Here is a 22,117-nt window from a genome sequence, read left to right on the forward strand (position 1 = left end):
TCCTTTCCAGGCCACGCCCCCCTCCCCTCAACGGGGAGGGGGGCGTGTCCGGCCGCCACGCGCCGCCCGCCGCCATCTTCTCCTCCCGCTTCTCGCGGCGCCGCCGCCTTCTCGCGAGAACTGAGCGAAAAAAAAAAAAAAAAAAAAAATCAACCCACCCCCCCAACCCCAAAATCTCGCGAGACCGCCGCCCGCGGCTCGCAGAGCTCTCGCGAGATTTCACCCTCCCCCCCACCACCAATCAAACCAACCGACCAATCACCGCCCGCTCCCCCCCCCCGTCCCTCCCTCCCCGCCGGCCCCGCCCCCTTCCGCCGGCAGCGCGCGCGGCGGCGGCCGCCGCCATTTTGCCGCTGGCTCCGGCTGCGGCGGACTCCATTTCCCGTGAGCCCCCCGGGCGGCGGCGGCGGGGAGGAAGAAGAAGAAGAAGAAGGAGGAGGAGGAGGAGTGAGGGGGGGGGGGAGAAGAAGAAGAAAAACGGGTGGAGGTTGAGGGGAGGGGGGTCGGCGGAGCGAGGGAGGGAGAGAGAAAGGGCGGGCGGCCGTGAGGTGAGGGGGGAGGGGGGGGGGCCGGCGGCCATTTTGTCGGCGGCGGATGGCGGCGGCTCCGCGGCGGGGCTGAGGCCGGCGGAGGCGGAGCGGGAGGCGCCTCCCCGGGTCCCTCCGCCCGCCTCCCCCCCCCCCTCCCCTTCCTCCTCCTCCTCCTCCTCCTCCTTCTTCTTCTTCTTCTTCCTCCCCCACCCCCCCCCCCCCCGCCACCTTCCCCCTCCTCCTCCTCCTCCTCCTCCTCCTCCCCCCCCGGTGAGGTGCCGGGGCTGCGGCGGGAACGGCCGGGAGCGATCGGTAACAGGAGCGCGGGTTTTGGTTTTTTTTTTTTTTTTTTTTCCCCCCCCCCCCCCCCCCCCCCCCCCCGGGAAAGGGCGGGAAGTAGGGGGAGGGGCGGGGGGGAAGGGAGGGCGATGGGGGGGGGGGAGGTTTATCTTGAGGGGGGGGTCCCGTATGGTGTTTGTGTGGGGGGAGGGTCCCGTAGGGTGTTTGTGTGGAGAGAGGGACCCCCCCCCCCGTGCGGTTTGGGGACCCCCTGTGGGGTGAAGGAAACCCCCTTTTGGGTGAGGGGACACCCACACACACCCCGTGGGGTGGGGGGCACCCAGAGGGACCCCCCTGTGTGGGGTGAGGTACCCCCGTGTGAGGCACCCGGAGGGACCCCCCGGTGTGGGGTGAGGGACCCCCGTGTGGGGCACCCGGAGGGACCCCAATATGGGGCACCCTGATGGTGTTGCTGTGGGGTGAGGGACCCCCGTCTGGGGCACCCAGAGAGACCCCCATATGGGGCACCCCAAGGGTGTTGCTGTGGGGTGAGGGACCCTCGTGGTGGGCACCCAGAGGGACCCCCCTGTGTGGGGTGAGGGACCCCAATATGGTGCACCTTGAGGGTGTTGCTGTGGGGTGAGGGACTCTCGTGTGGGGCACCCGGAGAGACCCCAAAATGGGGCACCCCGAGGGTGTTGCTGTGGGGTGAGGGACCCCCGTAGGTGGCACCCAGAGAGACCCCAATATGGGGCACCCCAAGGGTGTTGCTGTGGGGTGAGGGACCCCCGTGGGGAGCACCTAGAGGGATCCCGGTGTGGGGTGAGGGACCCTTGTCTGGGGCACCCAGAGGGACCCCCTTGTGGGGTGAGGGACCCCCGTGGGGGGCACCCAGAGAAACCCCAATATGGGGCACCCTGATGGGGTTGCTGTGGGGTGAGGGACCCCCATCTGGGGCACCCAGAGGGGTCCTGGTGTGGGGTGAGGGGTCTCCCGTCTGGGGTACCCCGAGGGTGGTGTTGTGAGGTGAGGGACCCCAATATGGGGCACCCAGAGGGACCCCCCTGTGGGGTGAGGGGTCTCCCGTCTGGGGTACCCCGAGGGTGTTGCTGTGGGGTGAGGGACCCCTGTGTGGGGCACCCGGAGACACCCCAATATGGGGCACCCCGAGGGACCCCAATATGGGGCACCTTGAGGGTCCTGTTATGGGGTTTGGGGACCTCGAGTGTGGGTCAGGGGACCCCCGAGTGGGGCGGAGGACCCCGGTGTGAGGCACCCATAGGGTCCTGCAGTGGGGTACGGGACCCCCAGGTGGGGCACCCCTCTGGCACAGGTCAAAGTTCAGAGGGCGCCTGGGGTCAGGGATGGGGCCAGGGACACCCCCCCCCCCCTGTCATTTTGGGGTGGGCAGCACCCATGGGCAGGGGTCACCCACTCCCCTTTTTCCTCCCCCCTCCCTCCAGGGACGCCCCCCCCCCGCGCCACCGACACCGTGGAAGTGGAGTGTGAGGAGGAGGAGGAGGGCCCCGCGCACACAGGTGGGGCGACAGCACCCATGGGTGCTGGAGGGGGAGATGGGGCAGCACCCATGGGTGCCCCCCACCCTGATATTTCCCCCCCCCACCACCCATCCAATGCATTTTCCAGGCGGCTCGGCGGAGCACAGGCTGGGCCGCCCGGGTGCCCAGGAGCTGGACGAGGGCTCGGCCCGGCGGCCGCCGGCGCAGGATGAGGCCCCCCCTTCCCAGCATGCCCTGGGGCAGGCGGGCGGCCCCGGGGCCCCCCCCCGCCCCCCACCCTGCCCCCACCCGCCGCTGCACCCCCAGGTGAGGGGATGGGGGGGGGGGAGGTGAGGGGGACCCCCCAAATCCCCCCCCCCCCCGCCCCCCATGGTGCTGAGCACTGCCTGGGGGGGGGGCTCTGCACCCCCAAAGTGACCCCCCCCACAGTATCTGTGCCCCCAAAGTGACCCCCCCCCCCCATTTCCATGAACCCCCCCCCCCACTCTCCATGGGCTCCCCCAAAATACTTCCCCTGATCTTTGTACCCCCAAAGTGAACCCCATGGCCCCCCCAAACTGAGCCCAGACCCCCATTGCTCCCCCCCCCTCCACTGAACCCTGGTCTCTGTAGCCCCCCGAAAGTGAGCCAGGACCCCTGTTGCTCCCCCCCAAGCTGAGCCCTGGTCATTGAGCCCCCCCCCAAAGTGAGCCCCAGCCTTTACCAGACACCCCCCCCCCCCCCAATTTTGTTGCCCACCAAACTCGGCCTTGATTGCCACCAGCCCCTCAACACTCGCCCCCACTCTCTGTACCCCCCCCAAACTCACCCAGAGCTCCAGAGACCCCCCCCAAAGTTCTCTATGGCCTACATAACCCCCCCAAATTCAGCTGTGCCCCCCCCCCAAACATATCCTCATTTCTCATAGACCCCCTCAAGACTCATCTGTGCCCCCCAAACTCACTTCCACCCCCTTATAGCCCCCTGAAACTCCCCACAGACCCCCGCAAGACTCACCCCCACCCCCAGAGACCCCCCCAAACCCACCCTGATTTTCTTATAGCCCCCCCCAAATCCCTCCACAACCCTTATAGCCCCCCCAAACCTCATCCACAACCCCTGTTGCCCCTCCGAAGTCACCCCTGAGACACCCCCCCCACAAGCCCCCCTGAGACACCCCCACCACCCCCAAAACCTGATCCCCTCCCTCACGCCCCCCACCATGTTCCCCCCGCCTCAGCTCCCTCCGGCCAGAATGACGGGCAGCAACCCGGTGTCCCCCGCCTCCTCGGGCTCCCCCGGCAGCGTCTCGCCCCCCGCCTCCTCGCCCGCCGGCCCCCCCCGCCCCGATGGCCCCCCCGGCCCCCCGGAACCCCCCAGCCTCTGGGACAAGACCCACGCCGAGATCGCCGAGCAGGCCAAGCATGTAAGTGCCCCCCCCCTCCCGCCGCGACTTTGGGTCCCAGACCCCTCCCCATGGCAGTGGTTTGGGGGGGGGGGGGGGGGTGCTCAGCCCTATAGGAGTCACTGGAGAATCTCTGGTCTCATTTGGAGGAGTATGGGGGGTTTGGGGGGGCATCGGGGAGTTGGTTTAGCCCTATAGCAGCCATCAGAGAATCTCTGGTCTCGTTTGGGGGGGCACTAGGGGTGCAACTCAACCCTATAACAGCCACTTGAGAATCTCTGGTCTCATTTCGGGGGAGATTAGGGGGTTTTTGGGTGGCATTGGTACAGTTTTGGAGGTCATTCGAGGCTGGCTCAATTGTATATTAGTTATTGTAGAATCTTTGCTGTTTTAGGGAAGAAGTATTTTCGGGTTATTTAGGGGCATTTTAGGGGCCTTGGGGCTGACCCAACCCCATAGTAGCCAATGGAGAGTCTCTGAGCTCACACGGGACACGTTTTGGGGGGCGATTGGGACTGGCCCAACCTTTTACCGGCCACCAGAGAATCTTTGTTCTTTTACAGAAGAATTTGGGGGGCGATTTAGGGGTTTTTGGGGGTAATTTGGCCCAACCCAACTCTATGTAGGTCACCAGAAAATCTGTGTGTTTTCACAGAACAGGTTTTTGTGGAGATTTAGGGTGTTTTGGGGGATGATTTGGGCTGACCCAACCCTATACTGGCCAGCAGAGAATCTCCATCCTTTTATAGAACAGTTTGGGGGGGGGGGATTTAGGGTCTTTCTGGGGGTGATTTGGGCTGAGCCAACCCTATATCGGCCACCAGAGAATCTTTGGCCTCCTATAGGACGCGTTTGGGGGGACGATCAGGCTTAACCCAACCCTATATAAGCTCCTGGAGAATCTCTGATCCCACATGGGGGTTTCGGGGCGGGGGGAGGTTTGGGGGTGCAGTTAACCCCTGTCATGCCACGCAGGAGGCGGAGGTGGAGCACCGGGTGGCGGAGATGAAGCGTGAAGGCTTCTGGTCGTTGCGGCGTCTGCCCAAGGTCCCGGAGCCGGCCCGTCCCAAGGTCCACTGGGATTATCTCTGCGAGGAGATGCAGTGGTTGGCCGCCGACTTTGCCCAGGAACGGCGCTGGAAGAGGGGTGTCGCCCGCAAGGTGGGCTTCCCGCTCATGGGGATGGGAAGGGGCTCAGCCAGTGGATGAGATTCAACCCCATAGTAGCCACTGGAGAACCTCTGCTTGCATCTGCAAGAGGTTTGGAGGAGGTTCAGCCCCTTGGAGAGCCTCTGCTGGCATCTCGGAGGGGTTTGGAAGAACATCAGGAGGGGCTCAACGCCGTAGTAGCTACTGGAGAACTTCTGGGGGCATCTCCGAGGGGTTTGGAGGAATTTTGGGAGAGGTTCAACCGCTTGGAGAACCTCTAGTGACGTCTCTGAGGGGTTTGGAGGAGTTTTGGGAGAGGTTCAACCGCTTGGAGAACCTCTAGTGACGTCTCTGAGGGATTTGGAGGAGTTTTGGGAGAGGTTCAACCCCTTGGAGAACCTCCAGTGACATCCCTGAGAGGTTTGGAGGAGTTTTGGGAGAGGTTCAACCCCTTGGAGAACCTCCAGTGACATCCCTGAGAGGTTTGGAGGAGTTTTGGGAGAGGTTCAACCCCTTGGAGAACCTCTGGTGACATCTCTGAGGGGTTTGGAGGAGTTTTGGGAGAGGTTCAACCCCTTGGAGAACCTCTGGTGACATCTCTGAGGGATTTGGAGGAGTTTTGGGAGAGGTTCAACCCCTTGGAGAACCTCCGGTGACATCCCTGAGAGCTTCGGAGGAGTTTTGGGAGAGGTTCAACCCCTTGGAGAACCTCTGCCGGCATCTCCGATGGGTTTGGAAGAGCTTCAGGGCGGGCTCAACCCTATAGCAGCCACCCGAGAGTCCCCTCCCCTACTTTTGGGAGTTCGGGAGGATCCCCTCATGCGTGCCCCCCACCCAGGTGGTGCGGATGGTGATGCGGCACCACGAGGAGCAGCGGCAGAAGGAGGAGCGGGCCAAGCGGGAGGAGCAGGCCAAGCTACGCCGGGTGGCCGCTGCCATCGCCAAGGAGGTCAAGCAGTTCTGGAGCAACGTGGAGAAGGTGAGGACCCCCCCCCCCCCCCCCCCGCCAACCCGTGGGTGCCACCCCCCCACACCCATGGTTGCCACCCCCCCCTCCCCGAGTGCCCACCACGGGTCATCACGTGGTTTTGGGGTCTCACTAGGGTTCTTGGATGGTTTTTTTATTGGACGGGGACCTACGGGGTGGCCACCACCCCCAGGGCACCCATGGGTGCTGGGCAGCATGTGCCTGACACACCTCCCACCACCTCCAGGGCTACTGACCCCCACCAGGTGACCACCACCCCCTGGGCACCCTTGGGAACTCGGCAGTGTGTATTTAGCTATCTTTGGGCCACCAACGTTTCTGAGCGGCTACCAGTTCTTCTTGGTGATCTCCAACTCCCAGGGCACCCAAGGGTGTTTAGCACCCTGTCATTTCTCAGTCCAGCCAGTCCTGGGCTACAAATTCTCCCTAATGGCCACCAGCTCCAGGGAACCCACAGGTGCCAAACAGCACATTCTTAACCGCTTATTGGCTATCAAGTCTCTCTATGCGGCCACCACTCTTCGGCCACCACCCATGGGGCATCCCCACACGCAGTCCCCTTCCAGCGTGGTCATTCATTGGGCTAGTGGCCCTTGCTGAGTGGCTACTAACTCTTGGGGCACCCAAGGGTGCTCAGCACCGTATCCCCAGCCCCCACGGGGCTACCAAGCTCTCTTGGGTGGCCACCATCACCCTTGACAGCCATTTTGTCTTGCTGTTGTAGTGCTGTAGCACGTGGCCAGTGGGCTGTTGGCCAGTGAGTGCCCATGGTGGTGGGGGGGTGGCTACTGGGTGCCCGTGGTGGTCAGCGGGTGGCCAGCGGGTGCCTGCAGTGGCCAGTTAGTGGCCTCAGTAGCCATTGGATGCCTGTTGGGCTCCACGGTGGCCAGTGTGTGCTTCTGGTGACTGGTGGTTACCTGCAATGGCTGGCAGTGGTCCACTGGGTGCCCATGGTGGCCATTGGGTGGCTGGTGGTCACCTGTGGTGGCCAGTGAGCGGCCAACGGTTGCTTGTAGTGGCCACTAGGTGTTCGTTGGGTGCCCATGGTGCCCCGTGGTCATTTGTTGGGTGGTTGTGGTGGCCATTGGGTGCCTGTGCGTTGCCCGTGGTGACCATTGGGTGGCCACTGGGTGCCTGTGGTGGCTTTTGACTGTTTGCAGTGGTTGTTGGGTGGCCATTGGGTGCCTGCGGCGGCTGTTGGTTGCTCGTAGTGGCTGCTGATTGCCCGCGGTGGCCATTGGCTGCCTGTTGGTTGCCAACAGTGACTTGGGTGGTGGCTGGTTGCCCATAGCGGCCGTTGGGTGGCCACTGGTTGTCCATGGTGGCCATTGGATGGCCGTTGGTCACACCCAGTGGCTGTTGGGTGGCTGCTCTAGCTGTTGGATGGCTCTTGGTAGCCCCTGGTGGCCATTAGGTGGCCGTTGGTTGCCCATGTTGGCTGCTGGGTGGCTGTTGGTTGCCCGTGGTGGCCATTGGGTGGCTTCTGGTGGCCCATGGTGGCTGTTGGGGGACTGTTGGTTGCCTACGGTGGCAGTTGGGTGGCCAGTGGTGGTTCTTGGGTGACCTGCAGCAGCTGTTGGGTGGCTGTTGGTCATCCATGTTGGTTGCCCGTCGGTTGGCTGTTGATTGTTCACGGTGGCTGTTGGGTGGCCATTGGGTGGCCCTTGATCGTCATGGTGGCTGTTGATGGTTTCTGGTGGCCATCGGGTAGCTGTTGGTCATCCACGTTGGCCGTTGGTTGGCTGTTGCTCATCTGTGTTGGCTATCGGTTGCCCATGGTGGCTGTTGGGTTGTAATTAGTTGGCCGTGGTGGCCGTTGGGTGGCTGTTGGGTGGCTATTGGTGACCCATGGTGGCCGTTGGGTAGCTCTTGGTTGCCTATGGTGGCCTTTGGGTGGCCGTCGGTCATCCACGTTGGCCGTAGGTCATCGGCGTTGGCCGTTGGTTGCCCGTGGTGACCATTTGGTGGCTGTTGGGGGGTATTGGGTGGCCCTTGGTCACCCACGGTGGCCATTGGGTGCTGAGGCGCAGCGGTCGGCGCAGGTGGTGCAGTTCAAGCAGCAGTCGCGGCTGGAAGAGAAGCGGAAGAAGGCCCTGGACCTGCAGCTGGACTTCATCGTGGGCCAGACCGAGAAATACTCGGACCTGCTGAGCCGAAGCCTCAATGCCCCCCGGGCCCCCCCCGGGGCGCCCCGTCGGGGTCCTCCCGCCCCCCACTCCCACCTCGCCCACCAAGGTGGGTGCCAGCGCCGTGGGGTCGGGCACGCGGGGGGCACCCAGGGGTGCTGGGGACGCTGGAATGGGGACGAGGGCACTTTGGGGTGCCGGGGAGGGGACAGAAGGTCAGGGACACCCGTGGGTGCTGGGGGGGGGGGGGGGGGGGAAGAAGGGGGACAGGGGCCACCCGTGGGTGCTGAGCCCTGCCTCTTCCTCCCCAAAAGATGGGGACGTGGAGCTGCAGGACGAGGAGGACGTCGCCGAGGGTCCCCCCCCCGAGGCGCGGCGCCGGGAGCTGGAGCTGCTCAAGCGGGAGGGGGAGCTGCCCTTGGAGGAGCTGCTGGGCTCCCTGCCCCCCCAGGTAACCCCCCCCCACCCTGCACCCCACTTTGGGGACGTCCCCCACCTCGGACATCCCCCCCCCTCCACTCACCCCAGTGTCTTGTGTGTGTCCCCCCACCCCGTCCCAGGCGCTGCTGCGGAGGAACAAGCGGCCTTGGGAACCCCGCGAGGAGGACGAGGAGTTTGCGGCCGAGGAGGAGGAAGGTGAGGACGGGATGGGGGCAGGGACGGGACGCGGGGGCTGGCACCCATCCTTGGGCTCTGGCACCCATTTGGGGGGGGGGGGGGGGGGCGAGGGGGCCTGTCACCCATTCATTCGAAGCGGTCTGTCAGCTGTGCTTTGGGTTTGTCACCCGTTCCTGGGGTTCTGACACTTGTCCTCAGGTGGTTGTCACCCATTCTTTGAGGTCTGTCGCCCATTTCTGGGTACTGTCACCTGTCCTTGGGTGGTTGTCACCCATTCTTTGGGGTCTGTCGCCCATTTCTGGGGCTCTGGCACCCGTCCTTGATGTCTCTCATCCATTTCTGGGGGTGTCACCCAGCCTTGTGGTCCGTCACTCATCCTTGGGGTCTGTCACCCTTTTCTGGGCGTCTGTCATCCTTTTCTAGGGTTCTGTCACCCATCCCTGGGTGTCTGTCACCTGTCCTTGACGGCTGTCACCCATCCCCAGGGGTCTATCACCCGTCCTTGGTGTTTGTCACCAATTTCTGGGGGTCTGTCATCCATCCCCAGGGATTTGTCACTTGTCCTTGAGGACTGTCGCCCGTCCCCAGAGTTCTGTCATCTCTCCTTGGCTTCCGTCACCCATTTCTGGGTGTCTGTCACCTGTCCCCAGGAGCCTGTCACCCTTTTTTGGGGCACTGTCACCTGTCCCCAGGAGCCGTAGCCTGTCTTGGGGCTCTGTCACCCACTTGCGGGCGTCTGTCACCTGTCTCTGAGGTCTCTGTCCCCCATTTGGGAGGATCTGTCACCCATTCCTGGGCTTTGTCACCCGTTTCTGGGTCTCTTGTCACCCGTCCCCACGGCTCTGACACCCATTTCGGGGGGGGTCTGTCACCCGCAACGCAGGCGAGGACGAGGAGGAGACGATCGCGGCGCAGGAGCGGCTGGAAGGTGACGTCGACCACAAGCAGGAGCTGGACGACCTGGCCCGCGAGGGTAGGCACAGCACCCCTGGGTGCTCCCCACCCCCCCCCCGCAGCACCCACGGGTGCCCCCCCAGCACCCACACAGAGCCCCGGGCTCGGGGACGCGTGGCACGGGCACACGTGTGCGTGGGGACGCGGAGGTGGGGGTGAACGCAAGGACACGCGTGTACAGAGACACGTCGGGGGGACGCGTGTGCAGGGACGCGTGTGTGGATGTGAGGGACACACGTGTGCAGGGACACGCACGTGTGGACGTGAGGGATGCGTGTGTGCAGGGACACGTGTAGGAACACGTGTGGGCAGGAGGTGCATGTGTAGGGACACGCGTGCAGGGATACGTGTGTGGATGAGGGACGTGTATAGGGACATGGAGATGCGTGTGCAGGGACACGTGTGTGTGGACATGGGAGATGCGTGTGCAGGGACACGTGTGGATGGGAGGGATGCGTGTGCAGGGATGCGTGTGGACATGAAGGACACGCATGTGCAGGGACACATGAACACGGGGACACGTGTGTGTGGACACAGACGTGTGTGCAGGGACAAAGATGTGGAAACGCAAAGGGACACGGGAACACGCGTGTGCAGCGACATGTATGTGTGGACAGTAACATGCGTGTGCAAGGACATGGGGACACGTGTGCAGGGACGTGTGTGGACGTGAGAGACACGAACATGGGGACACATGCGTGGGCATGGACGTGTCAGCAGGGACAGATACAGATGTGGACACGTGTGAAGAGACACGGACACGTGTGGACAGTAACATGCATGTGCAAGGACATGGGGACATGTGCGTGCAGGGATGCATGCGGACATAGGGGACACGCGTGTCCAGGGACACGTGTGGATGTGAGGGATACGTGTGTGTGGACACGGTGGACGTGCGCAGGGGCACGTGTGTGGATGTGGGGGATGCGTATGCAGGGACACGTGTGGACACGGAAACACGTGAAGGGACGTGGGAACACGTGTGTGTAGGGACACAGGGATGCGTGGACGCAAGGGACGCGGGGATGCGTGTGTGCAGAGACGTGGGGACACGCCTGAGGATGTGGGGACACGCGTGCGCAGGGAGAGCGGGCCACCCACGCGTGTGGGCGAGGGCACACGCCCCGCCCCGCGTGTGCCAGGCGTGTGCGTGTTCCGCAGGGGCGCTGCCGATGGAGGAGCTGCTGCAGCAGTACGCCGGCGCCTTCGCCGACTCCGACTGCGACTCTCCCCCCGGCGCCAGCAGCACCCGCTCGGGTAGGGGCACCCGTGGGTGCTGGGGGTGGGGGCAGGGGGGCTGGGGACCATCCCTGGGGGGGGTAAGGGGGGCACAGGGGACGGGAATGGGGGATGGGGGGGTGGGGGGCTACCCCTGGGTGCTGTAGGGCCACCTTTGGGTGCTGTGGAGCTGTCCCTCGTTGCTCTAGGGCCACCCATGGGTGCTGTGCCCCCCTCCCAGATGCCATAGGGCTACCCTGGGTAACGGTGGGCCACCCATGGGTGCTCTAGGACCATCTATGGGTCCTCTAGGGTTAGTCCTCGTTGGTATGGGGCCACCCCTGGGTGCTGTAGGGCCACCCATGGGTGCTGTGCCCCCCTCCCAGATGCCATAGGGCTACCCTGGGTAACGGTGGGACACCCGTGGGTGCTCTAGGACCATCTATGGGTCCTCCAGGGCTAGTTCTGGTTGGCATGGGGCCACCCCTGGGTGCTGTAGGGCCACCTTTGGGTGCTGTAGAGCTGTCTCTAGTTGCCCTAGGGCCACCCGGATGCTATAGGGCTACCCTGGGTAACGGTGGGCCACCCATGGGTGCTCTAGGACCATCTATGGGTCCTCTAGGGTTAGTCCTGGTTGGTATAGGGCCACCCATGGGTGCTGTGCCCCCCTCCCAGATGCCATAGGGCTACCCTGGGTAACGGTGGGCCACCCATGGGTGCTCTAGGACCATCTATGGGTCCTCTAGGGTTAGTCCTCGTTGGTATGGGGCCACCCCTGGGTGCTGTAGGGCCACCCATGGGTGCTGTGCCCCCCTCCCAGATGCCATAGGGCTACCCTGGGTAACGGTGGGACACCCATGGGTGCTCTAGGACCATCTATGGGTCCTCCAGGGCTAGTTCTGGTTGGCATGGGGCCACCCCTGGGTGCTGTAGGGCCACCTTTGGGTGCTGTAGAGCTGTCTCTAGTTGCCCTAGGGCCACCCGGATGCTATAGGGCTACCCTGGGTAACGGTGGGCCACCCATGGGTGCTCTAGGACCATCTATGGGTCCTCTAGGGTTAGTCCTGGTTGGTATAGGGCCACCCATGGGTGCTGTGCCCCCCTCCCAGATGCCATAGGGCTACCCTGGGTAACGGTGGGCCACCCATGGGTGCTCTAGGACCATCTATGGGTCCTCTAGGGTTAGTCCTCGTTGGTATGGGGCCACCCCTGGGTGCTGTAGGGCCACCCATGGGTGCTGTGCCCCCCTCCCAGATGCCATAGGGCTACCCTGGGTAACGGTGGGACACCCATGGGTGCTCTAGGACCATCTATGGGTCCTCCAGGGCTAGTTCTGGTTGGTATGGGGCCACCCCTGGGTGCTTTAGGGCCACCCCAGGGGTACCCCAGGGCCACCCATGAGTGCTGCCACCGGCCCCGGCCTCAGCACCCATGTGCGCGCGTCCAGATTCGCCAGCGGCCGAGAGCGATGACGAGGAGGAGGAAGAGGAAGAAGAAGAGGACGAAGAGGAGGAAGACGAGGAGGAGGAAGAGGAAGAAGAAGAAGATGAAGAGGAGGAGGAGGAGGAAGAGGAGCAGGAGGAGACCGAGGCGGGTGCTCCCGCCCCCGAAGACCCCTCCCCGCCGCCGGGCACCCAAGAGCACCCAGGAGGGCCCCCACCAGCCGCTCCCCCACCCCCCCCCACCGCCCCCACCCCCAAGAAGGAGATCACCGACATCGCCGCCGCCGCCGAGAGCCTCCAGCCCAAGGGCTACACCTTGGCCACCACCCAGGTACCTAAACCTTCCCCCACACCCCCCCACCGGCACCCGTGGGTGCTGCGGGGAGGGCGTTACCCACCGCTGCATCCTTCCCAAGGTGAAGACCCCCATTCCCCACCTGCTGCGGGGCACCCTACGGGAGTACCAGCACATCGGACTGGACTGGTTGGTCACCATGTACGAGAAGAAACTCAACGGGATCTTGGCCGACGAGATGGGGTTGGGCAAGACCATCCAAACCATCTCCCTCCTGGCCCACCTCGCCTGCGAGAAGGGTGAGGGGTGCCCCCCAGTCTCTGCCGGGGCTTCGGGAGGCGATCGGCGTCTTGGGTGGGAGCTGCTTGGGTACCGTTGGGTGCTGTGGGGTCTTCGGAGGGTCTGGAGGGCCCACCTAGGTTGTCCTTGGGTGCTGTTGGGTGCTGCAGCGTCTTTGTAGGGTCTCTAGGAATCATTTGGGCTGTCCTTGCGTACCGTTGGGTGCTGCAGAGTCTTTGTAGGGTGTCTAAGGCCCATCTGAGCACCCTTGGGTGCTGTGGGGTCTTTGTAGGGTCTTCAAGGCCCAACTTGGTGCTGCCTGACCACCCTTAAATGCTGTGAGATATTTGAGTGGTCCGTAGGTCCCTACAGGCTCCCCAGGCACCCGTGGGTGCTGTGGTCTCGTTTTCAGGTCTTTAGATTTCTACGTTTCTGCGTCCTGTGAGTTTCTTACAGGGTCTTTTGGTTCCTGCCAGTTCCCTGAGCACCCATGGGTGCTGTAGGCACCTTACAGGGTCTGTGGGTCCTCCTGGGCTCCTCGAGCACCCGTGGGTGCTGTAGGCTCCTTACAGGGTCTGTAGGTCCTCCTGGGCTCCTCGAGCACCCGTGGGTGCTGTAGGCTCCTTACAGGGTCTGTGGGTCCTCCTGGGCTCCTCGAGCACCCGTGGGTGCTGTAGGCTCCTTACAGGGTCTGTAGGTCCTCCTGGGCTCCTCGAGCACCCGTGGGTGCTGTAGGCTCCTTACAGGGTCTGTGGGTCCTCCTGGGCTCCTCGAGCACCCGTGGGTGCTGTAGGCTCTTTATAGGGTTTGTAAGTTCTCATGAACTTGCCTAAGCAACCCCGGGTGCTGTAGGCTCCTTATAGGGTCTGTGGGTCCCCACGGGTTCCCCGAGCACCCACGGGTGCCACCCCTCCTCTTCCTGACACCGTCCCCCCTCCCCGCAGGCAGCTGGGGCCCCCACCTCATCATCGTGCCCACCAGCGTGATGCTCAACTGGGAGATGGAGCTGAAGCGCTGGTGCCCCAGTTTCAAGATCCTCACCTACTACGGGGCGCAGAAGGAGCGGAGGCTGAAGCGGCAGGTGAACCCCAACTCTGTGGGGGTGGGGAGGTTTGGGGGGGTCCCGGACCCCCCCCTGACCCTCCTGGCCCCCCCCCCCCCCACCCAGGGCTGGACCAAACCCAACGCCTTCCACGTCTGCATCACCTCCTACAAGCTGGTCCTGCAGGACCATCAAGCTTTCCGCCGGAAGAACTGGAAGTATCTGATCTTGGACGAGGCCCAAAACATCAAAAACTTCAAGTCTCAGCGTTGGCAGTCCCTCCTCAATTTCAACAGGTGCGGTGGGATGGGGGGGCACCCGTGGGTGCTGGGAGAGCACCCCAAGGGGCTGTAGGACACCTCAGGGTGGTCGGGAAGCCGGGTGCGCTGGGGTTCCCTGGCCTGGGGTGCCGAGGATGTTGGGGCAGTCTGGAGATGTTGGGGGGCACCCATGGGTGCTGTGTGAGCGTTTGGGGTGCCCTGTAGCTCTCTTGGGGTACCTGTGGGTGCACCATAGCCACCCGGGGGGCACCCTTGGGTGCCCTGTAGCTGCCTGGGGGTACCTGTGGGTGCACCATAGCCACCCAGGGGGCACCCCTGGGTGCTCTGTAGCTGCCTGGGGGGCACCCATGGGTGCTCTTTAAGTGCCTGGGGGTACCCATAGGTGCAATGTGACTGCTTGGGGTGCCCTGTAGCTGCCTGGGGGCACCCATGGGTGCTCTGTAGCTGCCTTGGGGTATCTGTGGGTACACCATAGCCACCTGGGGGGCACCCATGGGTGCTCTGTAGCTGCCTGGGGGTACCTGTGGGTGCACCATAGCCACCTGGGGGGCACCCATGGGTGCTCTGTAGCTGCCTGGGAGGCACCCATGGGTGCTCTTTAAATGTCTGGGAGTACCCATAGGTGCAATGTGACTGCTTGGGGGCACCCATGGGTGCTGTGTAGCTGCCTGGGGGTACGCATGGGTGCTCTAGAGCTGTCTAGGGGCACCCATGGGTGCTCTGTAACTGCTTGGGGTGCTCTGTAGCTGCCTGGGGGCACCCATGGGTGCTCTGTAGCTGCCTTGGGGTACCTGTGGGTGCACCATAGCTACCTGGGGGGCACCCATGGGTGCTCTGTAGCTGCCTGGGGGGCACCCATGGGTGCTCTTTAAGGGCTTGGGACTACCAATAGGTACAATGTGACTGCCTGGGGGCACCCATGGGTGCTGTGTAGCTGCCTGGGGGTACGCATGGGTGCTCTGTAGCTGTCTAGGGGCACCCGTGGGTGCTCTGAAACTGCTTGGGGTGCCCTGTGGCTGCCTGGGGGCACCCATGGGTGCTCTTTGAGTGCCTGGGGGTACCCATAGGTGCAATGTGACTGCTTGGGGGCACCCACGGGTGCACCGTAGCTGTCTAGGGGCACCCGTGGGTGCTCTGGAACTGCTTGGGGTGCCCTGTGGCTGCCTTGGGGTACCTGTGGGTGCACCATAGCCCCCCGGGGGGCACCCATGGGTGCCCTGTAGCTGCCTGGGGTTGCTCTGTAACAACCTTGAGAAACCCGTGAGTCCTCCATAACCCTCCCCGGGCAGAGGGGGGGGGCACCCATGGGTGGGCTAACGGCGGGGGGGCTGTTCCCTCTCCGCAGCCAGCGGCGGTTGTTGCTGACGGGGACGCCGCTGCAGAACAGCCTGATGGAGCTGTGGTCCCTCATGCACTTCCTGATGCCCCGCGTCTTCCAGTCCCACCGGGAATTCAAGGAATGGTTCTCCAACCCCCTGACCGGCATGATCGAGGGCAGCCAGGAGTACAACGAGAGCCTCGTCAAGCGTCTCCATAAGGTGGGGGGGCACCCCGAGTTTTCGGGGGGTGGGGGGGAGGCACGTGGCTGTGGTTGGAGAGGGAGGGGTGTTGAGCCGCGTTTTGGGGTGTAGCTGGGTGGGGGAGAGAGCCTCGTTTTGGGGGGTGTCTTGTAGGGGGTGACTCCGGTTTTGGGGCGTAGCAGAGTTGGGGTATTGACGTTTTGGGGTGTAGCTGGAAGGGGGTGACCCCTATTTTGGGGTGTAGCTGGTTGGGGGTAACCTCCATTTTGGGGTGACTCCTGTTTTGGGGTGCGGCTGGGTCGGGGTACCCCCATTTCAGGGCTGAGCTGACTCAGGGTAACCCCTATTTTGGGGTACCCCCATTTCGGGGCTGAGCTGACTCTGGGTAACCCCTATTTTGGGGTACCCCCATTTCGGGGCTGAGCTGACTCGGGGTAACCCCTATTTTGGGGTACCCTCATTTCGGGGCTGAGCTCACTCAGGGTAACCCCTATTTTGGGTACCCCCATTTCGCGTACCCCCATTTCGGGGCTCAGCTGACTCAGGGTAACCCCTATTTTGGGTACCCCCATTTCGGGTACCCCCATTTCAGGGCTGAGCTGACTCAGGGTAACCCCTATTTTGGGGTACCCCCATTTCGGGGCTGAGCTGACTCGGGGTAACCCCTATTTTGGGGTACCCCCGTTTCGGGGCTGAGCTGACTCGGGGTAACCCCTATTTTGGGGTACCCCCCTTTCGGGGTGCAGCTGGGCGGGGTGTAACCCCATTTTGGGGCACACCTGCGGGTGCCCCCGTTTCAGACCGCACCCCAAGTCCCCCCACAGCCCACCCCTGCCCCATTCCCTCCACCCCACGGTTCCTCCCCCCACCCCAGCAATAAGCTGGGGTGGGGGGTCACCCCTATATCGTGGGGTGGAACCCCGAAACTTGCCGGCAGCTGATTGGTCGCTCTCTTAGGTGCTCCGCCCCTTCCTGCTCCGCCGGTTGAAGGTGGACGTGGAGAAGCAGATGCCCAAGAAGTACGAGCACGTCCTCAAGTGCCGCCTCTCCAAGCGCCAGCGCTACCTCTACGATGACTTCATGGGCCAGGCCAGGTGGGTGACGCGTCCCCAACGCCGTCACCCGCAACCTAAAACCCCCCCCCCCCGCCCCCCTCTTGACCTTCTCCGTCTTCCCTTTTCCGACAGCACCAAGGCCACCCTGGCCAGCGGACATTTCATGAGCGTCATCAACGTGCTGATGCAGCTCCGTAAGGTTTGCAACCATCCCGATCTCTTCGAGCCCCGGCCCGTCCACTCGCCCTTCATCACCGAAGGGATTTGCTTCGTCACCGCCTCCCTCGTCCTCCGCGCCCTCGACCCCGACCCCTTCAAGGTGACGCATCGGGGAGACGCCAGCGGAGCGCGCGGGGGTGGGCCGTGGAAGGGTTTTTTGGGGGCGGGGGGCACCAGGAGATGGTTCGAGGTGGCGTCGGGTGACCTGGTGGGGTCACCGGCGCTCGGGTGGCCTTCTGGTGGCGTTTGTGGGGAGGTGGAGGACAACGGGGTCCGTCGGGTGAAGGATTCGAGGTCATCTTGACCAGGATTACGGAGGTAGGGCTGTCGCAGGCCACCATCGTTGTCACCAGCGCTCGGGGCCACCACCGTGACCTGTGGTGGCGCTTCTGGGGAGGTAGAGGCGCTAGGGTGACCCCGCGGTGGCATTCGTTGGGGACGGAGGTGACGGCCCGAGGTTGCCGCCGTGGTGGGCGCGGGGGACAGCAGGTGACATCCCTGCGGTTGTGTGTCCCCCGTCCCCCCCCAGCACGTGGACATGGGCCTGTTCGACCTGGTGGCCCTGGAGGGCCGGGTGTCCCGCTACGCCGCCGACACCTTCCTGCCCCGCTGGCGGGTGACGCGTCGCCTGGTGGAGGACGTCGCCGCCGCCCCCGACCCCCCGCCGCGCCCCAAACCTGTCCGCATGAAAGTCAACCGGTGAGGGGGACGTTGGGGTCGCTGGGGGGGGGGGTGGTGGGACCCTTTAGGATACCGGGGGGGGGGGGGGGTCTTGGGGACACTTGGGTGATGGAGAGGACTTGGGGACACTGGGGATGGCCTTGGGGACACCATGGTGGTCTTGGGGGACGCTTGGGTGATGGGGGGAACGTGGGGACACCACGGTGGCCTTGGGGACGCTTGGGTGATGGTGGGAACTTGGGGACACCATGGTGGCCTTGGGGACACTTGGATGATGGGGGGAACGTGGCGACACCGGGGTGGCCTTGGGGACACCATGGTGGCCTTGGGGGACGCTTGGATGATGGGGGGAACTTGGCGACACCGGGGTGGCCTTGGGGACACCATGGTGGTCTTGGGGGACGCTTGGGTGATGGGGGGAACGTGGGGACACCACAGTGGCTTAGGGGACACCATGGTGGCCTTGGGGACGCTTGGGTGATGGGGGGAACTTGGGGACACCATGGTGGCCTTGGGGACACCAGGGGGTCAATGCGATGGTGCTGGGGCCCTTGGGGGGGGGGGGGCTTTTGGGGTGCCCGGGGGGGGCTTTTGGGGTGCCTTGGGTGGTTTTGGGGGGGTCAGGGTGACCTTGGGGGGATCGGGGTGCCTGGAGGGGGCTTTTGGGGTGCCTGGGGGGGGTTTGGGGGGGTCTGGGTGCTCGGGGGGGGGAATCGGGGTGCCCTGGGGGGGCTTTTGGGGTGCCCTGGGAGGTTTTGGGGTGCCCTGGGGGGGCTTTTGGGGTGCCCGGGGGGGGTCGTGGGCGCTCAGGACCCCCGTGTCCCCCCCAGGATGCTGCAGCCGGTGCCAAAGGCGGAGAGCCGGGCGGTGCTGCTGCTCAACAGCCCCCGCCCCGGGGGGGGGACCCCAGCCCCGCTGGGGGTGCTGCCCCTCGGCCCCGCCCCCTCGCCCACCGGACACGCCCCCTCGCCCACCGGACACGCCCCCCAGCCCGCCGGACACGCCCCTCTGCTGGTGGGCCCCGCCCCTCCCGGGGTGACGCTGGCTCCCGCCCTGCTGGCTCCTCCCGCTCCCCCCGTCCCCGCCCCCTCTGCCGTAAGCTCCGCCCCTGCTGGCGGGGCTCCGCCTCCGGCCGCTGCCCCGCCCCTGCTGCCCCCCGGGGGGGCGGGGCTGGGGCTGGGGCTGGGATTGGCCCTGGCGGCCCCGCCCCGGCCCCCTCCCACCCTGCTGCCCGCGCTGGCTCCGCCTCCCGCCGGCCCCGCCCACGGTGAGAGGGTGGGGCGGGGCTTCGGGGAGGGGGCGGGGCCTGGGGGGAGGGGTGTGGTAAATGGGCAGGGTTTGAGGTGGAGTGGGTGGGGCTTAAAGTTGGGGCGTGGTCTGCCGGGAGGGGGCGGGGCGGGGCTTAGGGGCTTAACAGTGAGGAGGGGGTGGGGCTCTGTGCAGAGTGGGCGGGGTTTGCAAGGGGGCGGGGCCAGCACGTTACCCCGGGCACTGAGCAAAGGGGCTGGGTGGGGGGGCCTAAGTGGGCGTGGCTTGAACACCGTGGGCGGGGCCTGTATGCCGTGGGCGGGGCTCTCACCATTAACCCCTTCCCTCCCACAGCCCTGCCGCCTGCTCCTTTGGCCACTTCCCCCGCCGCCGCCGCCGCCGCCGGCACCCCACGCCCCCCCCAGCCGCCACCCCCCCCCAACCCAACTTTGGGGGGCAAGGGGGGGCCCCCCCCTGGCCGCCTACGCCCTCCCCGGCCCTGGCCCCCAACGCCTTCTGCTGGCCCCCGACATGCAAGCCCGCCTGCCCTGTAAGTAGCCCCGACCGCCAAACACCCCCCTTCTCCCATTTTGGGGGACCCCCTCCCATTTTGGGGGACCCCCTCCTATTTTGGGGGACCCCCTCCCATTTTGGGGACCCCCCCTCCCATCGTTTAAAGGTGGGGGGGCCCCCCATAACGTGTGATTTCCCCCCCCCCCGTAGCCGGCGAGGTGGTGAGCATCGGGCAACTGGCGGCGTTGGCCCAGCGGCCGGGGGGGACCCCAGGGGGGGCGACCCCGGGGGGGGGCCAAGCCCCTCACCCTGCAGTTACAGGGCAGCAAACTCACCCTGGCCGCCCCCCCGCTGCGGCACCTGGCCCTCGCCCCCCCCCCGCGGCCTCCCACGTAAGTTGGGGGACCCCCCCCGCCTTATTTTATTTTATTTTTTTTTATTTTTTTTGCACCATATATTTATTTTTTTTTTTTAAGGGGCTCCCCCCTTGTTTAAGCATCGGTTTGGGGGGGGGGGGGGCATGGTTGGGGGAAGTAGGGAATGGGGGGAGGGGCCACAGCTGTACCCCCAAAATGGGGGGTCCCTCAGCTGTACCCCCAAAATGGGGGCTCCTTCTTTATGGGATGAGCCCGGCTAGGGGGGGTCACCCCCCCCCAAAATTGACAGAGATTTCCAAAACGGGGAGTGGAGCCCCAATAATGGGTGAGAGACCCTAGAATTGGGGGGGGGATTCCCAAAAGGTGGGTGGGGGACCCCCTAAAGGTGTGTGGGGACCCCCCCGGGGGTGGGCACCCACTGAGAGGGGTAGGGAGCCTAAACTGGGGGGGGGAACCCCAAAAGTGGGTGGGCATCGCTACATGGGGGGGGCGGTTGGGGCTGTAGGGGGGGCCCTGACAAAGACACACCCCCCCCCCTCCCCACTTCTGGGGGGTCGGGGGGGGGTGGGGTGTCCCCTGACACCCCCCTGTGCCCCCCCCCCCCCCCCAGGGAACGTGGTGCATCTGGTGGCGGCTGGGGGGCAGCACCCGCTCCTGGGCCCCCCCGCCCAGGTCACCCTGCTGGCACCCGTCGCCCCCCCGGCCCCCGCGGGGGGTCCCCCTGCCGGGACCCCCCCCCCAGCCCCCCACCATTGGCCTCCCCATTGCCACCGCTCAAGGTAAGGGGGGGGGGGGGGGGGGGGTTATCTCTGGGTGTCGTCCCCCCCCCCCCCCAAACCACCAGGACCCACCTGGGTGTCTCTGAGTCCCCCCCCCCCAATCTCTGGGTGCCCCCCGCATCCCTCTGCGTGACCCCCCCAAACCATTGGGACCCCCGTGGGTGCCCCTGAGCCCCCCCCCGGGACCCTTTAGGACCCCCCAGAGCCCCCCCCGGGACCCTTCAGGACCCCCCGGGGTGCCCTGGGGACCCCCCCCCCCCCCCAGACCCCTTTGGGTGCTCTTAAGCACCCCAGCCCTGAGACTATTTTGGGGGGGGCCCTTGGATGCCCCCCAGGACCCCCCTGGGTGCCCCCCAACCCTTCCCCGGGTGTCCCTGGGTGCTGGGCAGGGTGGGGGAGCGGGTTGAGGGGTTGGTTTTTTTTTTTGGGGGGGGGGGGGGGTCGTCTGAAGTGCCTCCCCCCCCCCCCCCCCCCCAGTGCCGACGCCGCTGGTGAACAGCGGGGGGGTGGTGAAGATCGTGGTGCGCCAGGCGCCCCGCGACGGGCTGGCAGCACCCCCCGCACCCCCCCCCACCCCGCACCCCCACCCGCACCACGACCCCCCCCGGCCCCCCCCGGCACGGCCCCTGCTACGGGTGCTGCCCGCGCCCCCCGCCGCCGTGCCCCCCCCCCGCCGCCGCCGCCGCCGGACCCGATCTGATGGGTGAGTGGCTGCATCCCCTCCCCTCAGCACCCATGGGTGCCCCCCCCCCCCCCCATGCTACGGGGTGCCCCCCCCCCCCGACACCCCTCTTTAATTAATTTCCACACACCCCCCCCCCAGCAGCACCCACAGCACCCACGCCCCCTGCCGTCCCCCCCCGCCGCCGTCGCCGCCGCCCCCCCGGGGGCACCCCCAGCTCCCCCCGCCGCCGCCCCCCCTCGAGAGGAGCCCGAGGGTCCGGGGGGACCCAGCCCCCCCCCGGCGCCCACCCCCCCCCGGCCGCCCCCCCCGTCGCCAGCCCCCGCCCCCCCCCGCGCTCCCCCTTCTACCTGGTGAGTACTTTGGGAAATTGGGGGGGGGGGGGGGGGTTGGCTGTGGGGTCTAAGGGGGGATTTGGGGGTGGGGGGGGCACCCAGGGGTGAGGGGCGGGCACCCTGGGGTCTCTGTGGGGGTGTAGAGGGGAATTTGGGGCTGGGGGGGGCACCCTGGGGTCTCTATGGGGGTGTAGGGGGGAATTTGGGGCTGGGGGGGCACCCTGGGGTCCTCTGGGGGGGTGTAAAAGGGGGAATTTAGGGGGGGGGGGGCGCCAGTCCCCCAAATGGGGGGATTGGGGGGGGGGGGGCGTAAGGGGGAATTTGGGGCTGGGGGGGCACCCTGGGGTCTCTGTGGGGGTGTAAGGGGGAATTTGGGGCTGGGGGGGGGCACCCTGGGGTCTCTGTGGGGGTGTAAGGGGGAATTTGGGGCTGGGGGGGCACCCTGGGGTCTCTGGGGGGGTGTAAAAGGGGGAATTTAGGGGTGGGGGCGCCAGTCCCCCAAAGGGGGGATTTGGGGGGGGGGCACCCAGGGGGTAGGGGAGCACCCTGGGGTCTCTGTGGGGGTATAGGGGGGAATTTGGGGCTGGGGGGGCACCCTGGGGT

General features: G+C 65.6%; 2 protein-coding genes across 2 annotated transcripts; both read left to right on the top strand.

The window, feature by feature from the left end:
• Nucleotides 1–342: 342 nt before the first annotated feature.
• LOC126037383 (helicase SRCAP-like) lies at nucleotides 343–18,986 on the top strand. The gene is given in 21 exon segments (XM_049797685.1): nucleotides 343–384; nucleotides 2,273–2,347; nucleotides 2,457–2,635; nucleotides 3,549–3,734; nucleotides 4,689–4,874; nucleotides 5,701–5,841; nucleotides 7,893–8,085; nucleotides 8,291–8,429; nucleotides 8,431–8,612; nucleotides 9,478–9,567; nucleotides 10,710–10,805; nucleotides 12,214–12,539; nucleotides 12,625–12,802; nucleotides 13,727–13,863; nucleotides 13,951–14,120; nucleotides 15,451–15,643; nucleotides 16,583–16,719; nucleotides 16,813–16,999; nucleotides 17,429–17,598; nucleotides 18,411–18,847; nucleotides 18,916–18,986. Coding segments are annotated over 18 exon segments (3,204 nt in total). The 5' UTR covers nucleotides 343–384; nucleotides 2,273–2,347; nucleotides 2,457–2,635; nucleotides 3,549–3,563.
• Nucleotides 18,987–19,237: 251 nt separating this feature from the next.
• Nucleotides 19,238–21,132, top strand: LOC126037384 (helicase SRCAP-like; the record flags this gene model as incomplete). Its single annotated transcript, XM_049797686.1, has 4 exons — nucleotides 19,238–19,378; nucleotides 19,552–19,733; nucleotides 20,329–20,497; nucleotides 20,975–21,132. Coding segments are annotated over exons 1-4 (528 nt in total), but the record flags the coding sequence as incomplete, so codon positions are not given.
• Between the last annotated feature and the right edge of the window lie 985 nt (nucleotides 21,133–22,117).

The sequence above is a fragment of the Accipiter gentilis genome, unplaced genomic scaffold (assembly GCF_929443795.1).
Source record: "Accipiter gentilis unplaced genomic scaffold, bAccGen1.1, whole genome shotgun sequence".
In the NCBI taxonomy this organism is placed as follows: domain Eukaryota; kingdom Metazoa; phylum Chordata; class Aves; order Accipitriformes; family Accipitridae; genus Astur; species Astur gentilis.